The sequence below is a fragment of the Macaca nemestrina genome, chromosome 12 (assembly GCF_043159975.1).
Source record: "Macaca nemestrina isolate mMacNem1 chromosome 12, mMacNem.hap1, whole genome shotgun sequence".
Lineage (NCBI taxonomy): Eukaryota > Metazoa > Chordata > Mammalia > Primates > Cercopithecidae > Macaca > Macaca nemestrina.
This window is the reverse complement of record NC_092136.1, coordinates 58,107,223-58,121,651: the sequence shown is the minus strand read 5'-3', so window position 1 is coordinate 58,121,651 and position 14,429 is coordinate 58,107,223. Positions and strand designations below refer to the sequence as shown.

Here is a 14,429-nt window from a genome sequence, read left to right as displayed (position 1 = left end):
GTGGATTTTTAATTACAGCTGATTTCTCAATATATATATATATATTTCCCTATATATACATATATATATCTGATTTGATCATCAATAAATTATCAACACCAGATGGGACTTAATGCATTCAAGTGCAGGTCTAAATTTTTAGTCACTTTTATTTGTTTTTAGCCATCTTGCTCACATTCATAAATGTTTAGTCAGATTTTAAAGAATTCCTCAGTATAACCATACTAGTTTTTCAGCGTTATAATTCCCTATTCTCCTCCACTAACTCAATGACCCTGCAAAAGTGAGTTACTCACTATTCCTGAAATATCCTCCCCACTTCTGGCCTCACGGCTTTTGCTGAAATTATTTTCACCTATCAGTTCCATCTCAACTACATTCCCACCTGGCTTCAATCCACTCTGAAACTGCTCTTGCTAAATTACCTACACTCACCCCTCTGCCAAACCTCAGAAGCATTAAACAAGTACCCGCCCTCTCCCATCTTGAATCGCTTTCTTTTTTGTATTCTGCAATCTCACATTCCCAATTTGGGTTTTTCCTTACCTCTCTTGTCCATTTGTCTTCATCTTTCCTGAAGATTGCAACTCTATCAGACCTTTAAATGTTAGACTACCTTATAACTTATCATATACATCCTTACATTTATAGCCACTTATTGATCTCATGCAATTTTATGATTTTTAAGACAATACCACTTGTCTTAGTCCATTTTGTGCTGCTATAACAGCATACCACAGACTGGGTAATTTATTTAAAATATGAATTTTTTTCTCACAATTCTGAAGGCTGGAAGTCCAATATCAAGGCCCTGGCATTTGGTGACTAGCGAGGGCTGCACCCTCTGGAAGTAAAGAATACTGCAGTGTTACATGGGGAAAGTGAGAAGGGCAAGAAGAGGTGGCCTCCTTCTGTCAAGCCTTTTAAAAGGGATACTTAATTCTATTTATGAGAAATGAACCTTTGTGGCCCAATCAGCTTTTAAAGGCTCCACCTCTCAGTATTATCACATCAGCAAACCTGAATTTTGAAGGACATACATTCAAACCATAGCACCACTTTAACATTGTTTACTCCAAAATGTATATATGCAACCTCAATTTCTCTATGACCTAACATGTTTCTACATTCAACAGTAATAGATGGTAAGGGTTGGAAAAATAGTAAGGAAAATATTTTTAAGAGCTGATAAAAAACACATTTGCTGAGTAGTGATGGAAAGTTTGATAATATTGCCACCTGTGACAAATTGGAAAAGAGAAAGGATATCTAATATACTCTCAGATTTGTCTGGGAAGGTTTCCAGGAAGAGTGTAGAAAGCATTACCTGGCTTCTTATAGTTGCCTATGATAAACCATAACCAGAGATCTGTGAACTAAAGAAAGATTTTTTTCAAAGAAACATTTAGAAAAAAATATAAGAAAGCTAGATCTTGCTGGCTTTGAAAATAAGGCTATTTCTCATTCCTGATATCTTCCAGAAGGATTCTCATAGTAGGAAACGACTTCAGGTCAAAGATCAAATTCAGGTTGGGGCTGTAAGATCCTCTGTTGAGACCTCAGAAAGATCTAAGGCCTCTCTGACCCTTTAAGCTAATCTATGTCCTTCTAAGAATCTTAATGGCATGCTTTAAAGACCCTCGTTTTTCTTTCTAAATAACAAAGTTTTTTTGTTTGTTTGTTTTTGTTTTTGTTTTTTTGAGACAGAGTCTGGCTCTGTCGCCCAGGCTGGAGTGCAGTGGTGCGTTCTCGGCTCATTGCAAGCTCCGCCTCCCAGGTTCACGCTGTTCTCCTGCCTCAGCCTCCGGAGTAGCTGGGACTACAGGCGCCCGACACCACACCCGGCTAATTTTTTTTTTTTTTTTTTTTTTTTTTTTGTATTTTTAGTAGAAACGGGGTTTCACCGTGTTAGCCAGGATGGTCTGGATCTCCTGACCTTGTGATCAGCCTGCCTCGGCCTCCCAAAGTGCTGGGCGTGAGTCACTGCGCCCGGCCAAAAACAAAGCTTTTAAAATCACAAGGTTTCTGGCAGAAACCACATAAACCTCCAGAGACAGAGTTAACTGGAAGAGATTTATGAGTATGAATTTTGTCTAATTCAGTAGTTTATAATTTGATACAAAGAAAGACCACGTTGTTTTTAACAACTTTAATGAGATATAGTTCACATACCATACAAATTACAGTTTTAAAGTGTATAATTTAATGTTCTTAGCATATACACAGATGTTTTCAAGACTCACCATAGTCAATTTTAGAAAGTTTTAATCATCTCAAAAAGAAACCCTGTATCCTTTAGTATCGCCTTACATACTCCTATCCCCCCAGCCGTAAGAAACCGCCAGTCTACCTTCTGTGTCTATATGGACATTTCATATGTATGGCCTTAGATAATATGTGGTCTCTTGTGACTAGTCTCTTTTACTTAGTGTAGTGTTGTCAAGATTCATTCATGTTGATACATATATCAGTTCTTCATTCTTTCCAATGGCTAAATAATATTCCATTATATGGATATACTACATTTTCCTTATTCACTTGTAAGTTAATGGATCCATGCATTGCTTCTACCTTTTGGTTTTGTAAATAATGCTACTATAAACATTCATGCATGAGTTTTGTGTGGACATATGCTTTTATCTCTCTTTGGCATATATCTAGAATTTCTGGATCATAGGGTATTTCTGTTTAATAGTTTGAGTAACTGGAAGATTATTTTCCAAAATGATCCCACCGTTTTAAATATCTACCAGTATATGAGGGTTTCAATTTTCCCACATCCTCACCAACACTTTTTATTATCATACTTTTAAATTCTAGCCATCCTAGTGGGTGAAGAGTAGAATCTCCTTGATATTTCATTTGTATTTTCATGATGACTCCCACTTTGTGTTTAAAGAAATTATACCAGCTTAGACTGAAAGGGACAGGGATGGTGCAAAGTGAAAAGAAGTTTTGGACTCTTTTTTTTTTTTTTTTTTTTGAGACGGAGTCTCGCTCTGTCACCCAGGCTGGAGTGCAGTGGCCGGATCTCAGCTCACTGCAAGCTCCGCCTCCCGGGTTTACGCCATTCTCCTGCCTCAGCCTCCCGAGTAGCTGGGACTACAGGCGCCCGCCACCTCGCCCGGCTAAGTTTTTTTGTATTTTTTAGTAGAGACGGGGTTTCACCGTGTCAGCCGGGATGGTCTCGATCTCCTGACCTCGTGATCCGCCCGTCTCGGCCTCCCAAAGTGCTGGGATTACAGGCTTGAGCCACCGCGCCCGGCCCAGTTTTGGACTCTTGACCTAAAATAATTAGGAAATAGGCCAAGAAAACTACTCAGCTATAACATAGGCTATTTTTTTTTTTCTGGAAAAGGAACAATGATTCAGAGGATGGAACCAAAAACTCAGAAGGCAGAGCCAAGAGACACAGAGATTTATTAACAAGGAGCAGGATTGGGCCCTGATCAAGAAAATGGCAATATCTGTCTAGTTGGGTTTTGGAATTGCAATGGGCCAGTGATTGCTACATGACTCCTGTATTCCCCCCTTATGAATGGGAGTGTTCACTGCAGTTTTTCTACCCCTGCATCAACAGTGCCTGTTGGGTATATACGAGGCAGATGACTTGTCTCTTTAGTTCGCATGTCTTTCAATCAAGAGTGACTGTATTTCAGAAGCTGTGCCCAAGGAAACTCACCCATGTCTGAACTTGGTTTAAATCCCATGATGATGGACTTAATTGTGATGCTGTAATTGAATGATATTTTAGAGGATTCTGGGATGTATAAATGTAATTTGACATGTAGGAAATATATAAATAATTGTGGCCAGAGGGATTGTGGTAGGCTGGAGATGGCTATAACATCATTGCTACCTCTTTTATTGACAGGTGCAATCTAATTTCCCTTCTCTTGAATCTGGACTGAAATTACTAATTTGCTTTACCTGTAGACAAAGGTAGACAAGATGTCTAGGTCTCCTGAGGCTAGGTGATAGTAAATACTGCAGATTTCTTTTAATCTCTTGGAACACTTGCTATTAAAGTCTTGAGCCACTAGTGAGAAATCCAACTAAACTGCTAGTGAGACCATATAGAATGATCCTATGACTACATGGAGAGGAAGAGGCTTTCAAACCATCCCTGTGAAGATGCTGGGCATTTGAATGATGCCATCTTTGATTCTGTAGACATGCAAAGATGCCATCTGGATATCACTAAGTGATCCTCATTAATGCTATGTAGAGTAAAATTGCCAAGCTAAACCCAATCTTAATTTCTGACTCATGAAATAGTGTAATATAATAAAATGTGTTTTTATAGTCAATTTTTACATACAACAATAGAGGTATTCTTTAAAAGTGTGAATTGCAATTAGGCTACACCCATTTAGAAAACATTTGGTGCTTCCCATTCGTTTTAGCATAAAATCCAAACACTTTTCCATGGCATGTGATGCTCCCCACGCATGATCTAACCCTTTTGGTATACCTCTCTTCATCTGGTTTACCATTGTCTTCTTTTTATTTTTTGAGAATATCAGGATCTTTGCATATCTTGTTTCTTGTCTGGCAGCTTCCCCGACTCCACTCTCCTTCTATGGGTCTTTCTGATCATTCCATCTTCTACTCAAATATCACCTGCCCCATGTGGCCTTCCCTGTCACTTTACCTATAGTACCACTTATATCACCACATTTACCCTTAACAGTCATATTAACCTTATTGATATGTTTCTTCCACATCACTTACCATATTCCGTATTTATAATGTTGATTTATTTTCTAGTGTTTTTGCCGAAATCTAAATTTCATGCAAAGTCTTTTCTATTCATCAATATACCTTCAGTGCTTACTCAGTTCTCGACTATGATAAATTCTCAACAAATATTTTTGAAATAAATGGATAAATGATTATCCTATATCTACATGTCAAGCAATTTTAAGGCATTGATCAAATAGCCCTCATTGGCTTGGAGATCACAATGGCAGGAAATTATCAATGTTTGTGGTCAGTCCTCTACTTTCTCCCTGAATTACTCATAAACATGCCAACAAGGATATACAAATCTTAACAGATCAGAAAGTTCTTGTTTATCACTGGCCTTTGACTTGAATTAATTGACAATTGTGAAGACTTAAATGATAACTGGCATAAAATACAGGAGACCTGTGAACACTCTAAACTTTGAGACATGAATCCAAAATATCCAAAGGAGGCTAATCTTTATACTCAGGACCGCAGAGTTTGCATAACTAATGCTACAAGATGTCATGGGAATCAGGATACACCTGAAATTTTTACAGGACTATTGGAGATGTTGTTTATCAAAAGATAAGGACCAGGGTTAGGACCTCAGGAAAAAGACAAAAAGCTGCCTACTTACAAATGTTCATTATTTTTTTTAATTTATTTATTATTATTATACTTTAAGTTGTAGGGTACATGTGCATAACGTGCAGGTTTGTTACATATGTATACTTGTGCCATGTTGCTGTGCTGCACCCATCAACTCGTCATTTACATCAGGTATAACTCCCAATGCAATCCCTCCCCCCTCCCCCCTCCCCCCTCCCCATGATAGGCCCCGGTGTGTGATGTTCCCCTTCCTGAGTCCAAGTGATCTCATTGTTCAGTTCCCACCTATGAGTGAGAACATGCGGTGTTTGGTTTTCTGTTCTTGTGATAGTTTGCTAAGAATGATGGTTTCCAGCTGCATCCATGTCCCTACAAAGGACACAAACTCATCCTTTTTTATGGCTGCATAGTATTCCATGGTGTATATGTGCCACATTTTCTTAATCCAATCTGTCACTGATGGACATTGGGTTGATTCCAAGTCTTTGCTATTGTGAATAGTGCCGCAATAAACATACGTGTGCATGTGTCTTTATAGCAGCATAATTTATAATCCTTTGGGTATATACCCAGTAATGGGATGGCTGGGTCATATGGTACATCTAGTTCTAGATCCTTGAGGAATCGCCATACTGTTTTCCATAATGGTTGAACTAGTTTACAATCCCACCAACAGTGTAAAAGTGTTCCTATTTCTCCACATCCTCTCCAGCACCTGTTGTTTCCTGACTTTTTGATGATCGCCATTCTAACTGGTGTGAGATGGTATCTCATTGAGGTTTTGATTTGCATTTCTCTGATGGCCAGTGATGATGAGCATTTTTTCATGTGTCTGTTGGCTGTATGAATGTCTTCTTTTGAGAAATGTCTGTTCATATCCTTTGCCCACTTTTTGATGTGGTTGTTTGTTTTTTTCTTGTAAATTTGTTTGAGTTCTTTGTAGGTTCTGGATATTAGCCCTTTGTCAGATGAGTAGATTGCAAAAATTTTCTCCCATTCTGTAGGTTGCCTGTTCACTCTGATGGTAGTTTCTTTTGCTGTGCAGAAGCTCTTTAGTTTAATTAGATCCCATTTGTCAATTTTGGCTTTTGCTGCCGTTGCTTTTGGTGTTTTAGACATGAAGTCTTTGCCCATGCCTATGTCCTGAATGGTACTACCTAAGTTTTCCTCTAGGATTTTTATGGTATTAGGTCTAACATTTAAGTCTCTAATCCATCTTGAATTAATTTTCGTATAAGGAGTAAGGAAAGGATCCAGTTTCAGCTTTCTGCTTATGGCTAGCCAATTTTCCCAGCACCATTTATTAAATAGGGAATCCTTTCCCCATTTCTTGTTTCTCTCAGGTCTGTCAAAGATCAGATGGCTGTAGATGTGTGGTATTATTTCTGAGGACTCTGTTCTGTTCCATTGGTCTATAGCTCTGTTTTGGTACCAGTACCATGCTGTTTTGGTTACTGTAGCCTTGTAGTATAGTTTGAAGTCAGGTAGCGTGATGCCTCCAGCTTTGTTCTTTTGACTTAATGTGCAAAAATCACAAGCATTCTTATACACCAGTAACAGACAAACAGAGAGCCAAATCAGGAATGAACTTCCATTCACAATTGCTTCAAAGAGAATAAAATACCTAGGAATCCAACTTACAAGGGATGTAAAGGACCTCTTCAAGGAGAACTACAAACCACTGCTCAGTGAAATAAAAGAGGACACAAACAAATGGAAGAACATACCATGCTCATGGATAGGAAGAATCAATATCGTGAAAATGGCCATACTGCCCAAGGTAATTTATAGATTCAATGCCATCCCCATCAAGCTACCAATGAGTTTCTTCACAGAATTGGAAAAAACTGCTTTAAAGTTCATATGGAACCAAAAAAGAGCCCGCATCTCCAAGACAATCACAAATGTTCATTATTATGGTGAAAAAGCAGGGCAGACAGGATCAAGGGGTCAGGGCATTTAGAGTTGAATTCAGAAATTGGAGAAGACTGGTCTATGTGAGATTAAGAAACTTTAATCCTTAAAGCTGGCCTTTGAGTCTCACAACATCTGCTCTTCTGATGGCAGTGTGTATACAGATTTTACAGAATTTACAGATTTTACAGACACTGCTCTCTTTCCTACTCTAACTTGGGACTTTAAATGGGAGACTGGTGTCAGTAAGAGCACTCTTTCACCTAAGTTGGGACCATGGGAGTTATCCAAATTATTCCTTCTATCTAATCCCCCATCCAACAATCAACAATTTCTACCAATTATCTCCCCTAAATCTTTCTCAAGGTTGTTCTCTCCTTGTTTTGTATATTTCTATTATTGATATTCAAATCTTTATCCTTTGTCTACTGGAGTACTGTAGATTGTTACCTAACCAGGCATCCTCAAAGATATGCTTTACTTTGTTGTCAGAATGACCTAAACATATCTAACCATTTTACAAAAGGCTTTCAATAGTTCATTATTGCATAAAATATACTTTCACATCAAATGTAAGGCTTTTTATGACCTGTTTCATATAGACATCACCTATTTCCACTTCTTTTCACCCCATACTGAAAGCTTCATAAATGTAGAATGACTTGTAATTTCCCAAACACCTGCTATTTTATTCCTGTGTGCCATTGATTATGCAACTTCTAATACCTGGAACACCTTTCCACTGCCTTACCTTATTAATCTCGTCATGTTGTGACACCAAGTTTTAGTGCTTTATTCTCCAGAAAGTGTTATTCTACAATAGTGTTTAGGAAAAGTGTCCTTTCTTTAGGCATACTCCTCATTGCACTTACCATGTTGTGAGTACCAAATTACTTCTAGACAAGTAAATATGGATGTGTTTTATTTTTTGGTATTGTTGTTTTTGTTTGCTTGCTGTCTTGTAAGTTGGTAGAGTTAGCTGTGACTTTATTTTGGAAAAAAATAATTAATAAATTAAATTAAATTGATTTTTAGTTGGGGGCATGGGCAACAGGGGGTACCTAAGGCAGAACTCCCCACAGGGTGGGCTGAGGGCTAGGGCTTGGCCTTAGATAGGTCTCCTGTTCTCTATTCTTCTCTGCACAGCTGCCTCCCTCATAAGCTCTGGAACAGCCACAGGAAGGGGTAGGATTGGAGGGACTACAGAGGCCATTCACTTGGGTGGGACATCAGAGGACTCAGACACCAGCTTCCCATCTCAGGTCTTGATATTCATCACAACCAAGATCCTGGAGGAGCTGGTGTGGCTGAAGGAGCTGGAGACCCCGCCAGAGCCAAAGTTGGACTGGAAGGAGCCCAGGCCATAGCTGAAGCAAGAGCTTGCCAGCTCAGCCCACCTGAGTAGCCTCCAGTGGTCTTCATGTGGATACTCATGTTCCACATTCCAGATTCCAGCCGGCTCTCCTTGCCCTCTCCCAGCGTACTGTAGGTGTCGATCTCACTGTCCAGGACCAGCCAGACCTTCATCAGCTCCTTGCAGCTGTAGGGCAAGGCCTTCCTGGCTCAGAGGGCCTCCAGCTCCACCAGTTTGGCACTGGCATCCTTAACCAGTAGCTCCCCACGCTGCAAGCCATCCATGATGGTGGCTTCCAGGGAAGCCCCCTGGCCTCTGAGCCCCTGAGTCTCAGCCTAGAGCCGGCTGATGTTCTAGTTTGTCTTGGAGATCTCCTGCGAGTGCCACAGGTCATCCCGATGCCTCCCCACCAGCGTCTGCATCTCCTCACACTTGATCCTGTGCAAGTTCTCAGCCTCACCCGGCTGTGGCTGGTCATCTCCGCGACTAAGTGCGGACTTGGAGATGATGCCGTCCATGTCCAGGGAGCTGCTGTTGTCCATGGACAGGATGACAGATGTGTCTAAAGTCCAGTGCTGCAGCTCAGAGATCTCCTCTTCACACAGCTGCCTGAGGAAGTTGATCTCGTCAGTCAACCCTTCCAGGTGAGACTCCAGCTCTACTTTTTTCATGTAAGCTTCATCCACATCTTTTTCGATGAGAAGAAATTCATTTTCCATTTCTGTCTACGTGTTGATCTCATCCTTACATTTACTCGAAGTCCTCCACCAGCCCCTGCATATTGCCAAACTCTACCTCCAGCTTCAACTTTTCCTAGCCCTGTGGGGTCCACCTCCAGCTTATGGGGCTCAGCAGGCTCTGGCTCACCGTGACAGCGATTGTACCCCCATATTATCCGACCAGCATAGCCTCCACCCAAACCCATCCTGGGGCCCTGTCACCCCAGAAGCTGCTGCTGCTGCTGTCCACCAAAGCTCAAGGGGCTGATGTGGGCTCTGGGCCCACTCTTGTAGGAGCCCCTGCTAAAAGTCCCGGACCAGAGGTGGACACTTTGTAGGACTTCTGGGTCACCCTGATGGAGTGGTGGAAGCTGGAGTAAAGGCAGATGGGCCAAATTCAACAGAGATTCGAGAAGGAATGGAGAAGCTGCTTCTAGGCGGGGACACATATGTTTTATACAATATAGTAAGTATTTAGAGATCAGACAATGGCTTTTTTTAAAAATCAGCACAAGACATTAAATAAGTGCTCAGGAAATCATAATTTTGAACTGAACTGTCTCCAACAACATTAAGAAAAGAGTACCTTAGGTTCTGCATCCCTCTAATGTGCAAGATGCATGACTAAAGGGTTGGAAGACCCTGCCAAGGTCACAGGGATTTACAATGTGGCTACAATTCTACTGTCCATAAATGGGAAGGAGAATATACTCTCCCACTACTCAAAGGGGAAATTCAGGCAGCTATGTTCTGCTTGTATTCAAAATATCCACATGGTTTTGAGTGCCTAGTATGTGTCAAGTCTTTTGCATATACTATTAAACTTTCTCTACTTTTAATGTTTTTAATTATAAAGTATTAAAACAAGAGAAACTCAAAATGGAATGTGTCTGAAACCCCATTATTTATTCATTTCCTGTGTTTTAGTTTTTCCTTGTTACCTTTCACTCCTTGTTCTGTATTTTCTATTTAAAAATTTGCCAGAATATTATAGATACTCTATATTTTCACTGAATAGCATATGTTAAATACTTTTCATTTTGTTAAAAAAATTTCCTATGTTTCCCAACCCTCACTTCTCTCTCTCCATTACACTGAGGTAAAAAGGACACCTGGATTCTAAGTCTTCCTCCCAGATGCCAGAAACAGTAGTTTCGATATTTGCTTGGAATTGGTAGTTTCTGTATTCCAGCAGACCTCTCCTCATCCTTTCTAGTCTTATGGTGATAATGTAAATGAAAATAAATCATTCTCCAAGAAAAACATTTAGTTAATGTGATATGCAACAACATTTCTGTTTGTTTTTTTTTTTAAACATGTTCTAATTTCTGTATCAATTCAGACCTATGGAACTACTATTGTTAACACATTAATTGCAATGCTTAGAATTAAAGGACACTGTTTTTAATTCTCCATGTCTACTAAAACAATACAAAAAAATTAGCCAGCTTGGTGGTGGGCATCTGTAGTTCCAGTTACTCGGGAGGTTGAGGCAGGAGAATGGCGTGAATCCGAGAGGCGGAGCTTGCAGTGAGCCAAGATCATGCCACTGCACTCCAGCCTGGGCCACACAGAGCAAGACTCCGTCTCAAAAAAAAAAAAAAAAAGAATTAAAGGACACTGCTTTTAATTGCTACAAATAAATATTACATTATATTTAAGGAGACTATTTGTTTTTAATGTGCTTTAAAATATGGATAAACTACTAGCTAAATCATGTGGTCTTGGTGTTAAGATCTGATCTCCTAAAAGATGACAACCAATCCAGCTTTCAAATTTTCACCCTCATTCAGAGCCTACACAACCTAGACCATCTAGTGGTAGGGTTTGTTCAAAAAATTGATACAAAGTTCCAGCTTAAGCTTGATTGTCCTGCCCAAATCCTCTAGCTCAGTAGCAATGTTGATGTCATTAGGCCGATGGTCATGGTTTGATATAGGTTAAGTGCATGGATCCTGGAAACAGAGGACTTAAGTTTACATCTATCTGTAAAAACTACTGTATCTTTCAATACAGTTTTCTCCACTGTAAATTATGGGAAATTTATTCCTGCATCATAGGATTGCTGAGAAAATTAAATGAAGAAAAATAATGGTTTGGAATCAAACTTTCTTGATTCAAATACTTACTGGTCCCATATTTAACTTCATGACTTTGGACATTCCACTTAATGTCTCTATGCCCAGATGATTTATTTGTGAAATACAAATAGTGGCATCACTTCATAGGGTTGTTGTGAGGAATCAATGAGTTAACATATGTAACATGCTTAGAATAGGGCCTGGCACAGAGTAAGTAAAAGCTATTGTTTGCAAAATAAATAAAGGAAAAATGCTTGGCATCTATAAGAGTTTAATAATAGTAATAAGTATTACTATCATTATTACTGATGTCTAGGTGTCTCCCAATTGGTCTACAAGTATTTAAAAGTGAAAATTAGAACAAATAAATATAATTTTATTTTAAGCAGTCAGTTAAGCAGTATTTGGTAGGTCCTAAGTGTGATACCGATAATGAAAACTTTATAGGTTGTCTGAAATGCTGTGAATTAATCCTAAGAATATATTCTGACAGCTGCCTTTCTTAGTGCCTCCTTTACATCTCTGTTCCTCAGACTATAGATAAAGGGGTTCGTTATGGGGATCACCACTGTGTAGGACAGAGATATCAATGTGTTCTGGCTAGTTGAGTAGCTGGACTTGGGCATCACATAAATGAAGGTAATCGTTCCACAGTAGAGAGTAACCGCTGTGAGGTGGGAGGTGCAGGTGGAGAAAGCCTTGTGGCGCCCCTCGTTGGAGCGCATCTTCAGGATGGTGATGAGGATGTAGATGTAGGAGATGGCTATAACAAATACTGTGACCACAATGATAGATCCAGAAGAGATGGAAGGTATCATTTCAGGAATGGAGATATCTGAGCAGGAAAGTTTCAACAAAGGAGAGAAATCACAGAAAAAATGATCTATATGATTTGGTCCACAGAAAGACAGACTCAATAAACAACTAGTAAATGTTGAGGCATTCACACATCCACCCAGGTAGCAAGCCACCACTAAGAGGATGCAGACTCTGGGGGACAAGTAGGTGGAGTACACCAGGGGTGAGCAGATGGCCACATGGCGATCATAGGCCATGGTCGCCAGTAGGAAGCATTCAGACGTCCCAAACATGACTACAGAATAGAGCTGGGCTTCACAGCTAGTAACAGGGAGGGCCACTCCATGTCTTAGGAATCCCATAAGCATTATAGGTGTGACTACTGTGGACAGCCCTATGTCCACAAAAGCCAAGTGGCTGAGGAACAGGTACATGGGAGTGTGAAGCTGGGAACAGCTTCTTATTAAAGTGATTATGCCGATATTGCCTATTAAGGTGACAATGTAGATTCCTAGAAATATCACAAAGAAGATGTCACGAAGTGTAGGATCCTCAGTTAACCCCAAAATAATAAACTCTGTCACTGTGGTATGGTTTCTAATCCCCATCTTCTCTGTGAATTGTTCCTGTTGAAAGAAATGTGAATATTAATTTGTTAGAGGATTTTATATCACACATTCCCAGCTTTCTTTGGTTGTTCCTCAGGCTCATTCACAGTGACTTCATATATTGATGTCCTACAGGATTGTTTTTGTTTTTATGTGTCTTCCACGTAAAAAGAGAATGGTTCAACTTAACTCTCTGGGAAATTACTTACATTCTTTTCTGTATATAATGAGCATGTTAAAATGCCTCTCATACCTAGACTTATAGACAGATCTCTCAGAAGACATCTAGACCACAATTCAATGAGTCTTCAGTTGGAAATTCCACAAGTACCTAAAACCCAGCCTTCCCCATAACAAATTCATTCATTCTTTTCTTTGGCATTCTTTCCTTCCAAATTGTGTATCTGGGGAGTGACACCACCATCCACCCAATCTCTTGTGTCTGCAACTTGTGAGCCCTCCTAGTCTTCTTCCTCTTATTTTATCACAACTAATAAAATCTTATTGAGCCTATCTACAATTTAACTCCCAATTTTATCTCTTTATCTCCTTTTTACTACTCTCAGCATCCCTACTTTAGTCAAGGACCTAGCCATTTTTCCTTTCTATTTTATTGACCTATTTACTTTACTGCCTTCATTCTTGTTCACAACACATTTGTGTAAGCGATATCTTGGTAAATAAAAAGCAGATGATCCCAAAGAGATTCGTTTCAGTCTTTCAGTACTCTCTCAAGCCTTCACAATGAAACCTAACTTGTTAGCAAAGCATACAATATCCTTTATGTTCCAGCCTACGACTCTGTCTCTCAGGATGTCTCCATTCACCACTCACACTGACTCAAACTTCTTGAACTATTTAGAGTCTTCTTGATGTACTCTAATTTCTCTGGCCTTTGCTCCACTTTTTCTCCTGTGTAGACAGCTACCACCTCCCACCGTCATTATCCTGGGTGACTTCTATACATCTTTCAAGATTAATTTCCCTCCGAAGGCTTTTCTGACTCCCAGGGGTGAATCAGGTAACCTTCATTTGTATTATAGACATCAACTTTCACGCATGTCTAGATTGTCTTCACTTATACTGGGTTATGATTTTTGTTGTTATTTGTTTTTTTACTGTTCATTCTCCTCAATGAATACATTATCTTCCATAACTGCATCCTATCCCTGTATTACAAATATCGACTTCTTGTACATAACATGCTGAAAAAAAAACTTGTCCAATGAATGAATGCATGATTACAATAATAAATAGGCTCTGCGAAATAAAAAGATAAATAAAGTTTAGGTTCTCTGTCCAGAGAAAGCCGGCCTCATAGAGAAGGAAAAAGTGAAGATACTAGTTCATGGAAAGCACTGTAATAATAGTATAAGTGAAGAAAGGGCTTATTTTATTTCTAAATAAAAAAAATTATATAAGCAGTCTGGGAAACACTTGAAAATTCAAAAGAAACATTTCTCTCAAATCTGGCTACCATCACGCACATCAACTATTAGAAATGTGGCACATGTGTTTCCAGGAATTTATCTCCTATATATATATTTTTATATGCTTTGTATCACATTGTAAATAAATTTCTTTTTAAGTTTTATTTTTAGTTGATAAATAATTG

General features: G+C 39.3%; 1 protein-coding gene across 1 annotated transcript; it reads right to left on the bottom strand.

Moving 5' to 3' along the window:
• Positions 1 to 11,881: 11,881 nt before the first annotated feature.
• Positions 11,882 to 12,814, bottom strand: LOC105488724 (olfactory receptor 5P1-like). The gene has a single exon (XM_011753066.3). It carries the CDS (start codon positions 12,812 to 12,814, stop codon positions 11,882 to 11,884), a length of 933 nt encoding a protein of 310 aa, XP_011751368.3.
• Positions 12,815 to 14,429: the final 1,615 nt, after the last annotated feature.

What these genes read in the sequence shown, in the direction of transcription:
- LOC105488724 (XM_011753066.3), bottom strand. Translation starts at nt 12,814, where the DNA reads ATGGGGATTAGAAACCATACCACAGTGACAGAGTTTATTATTTTGGGG.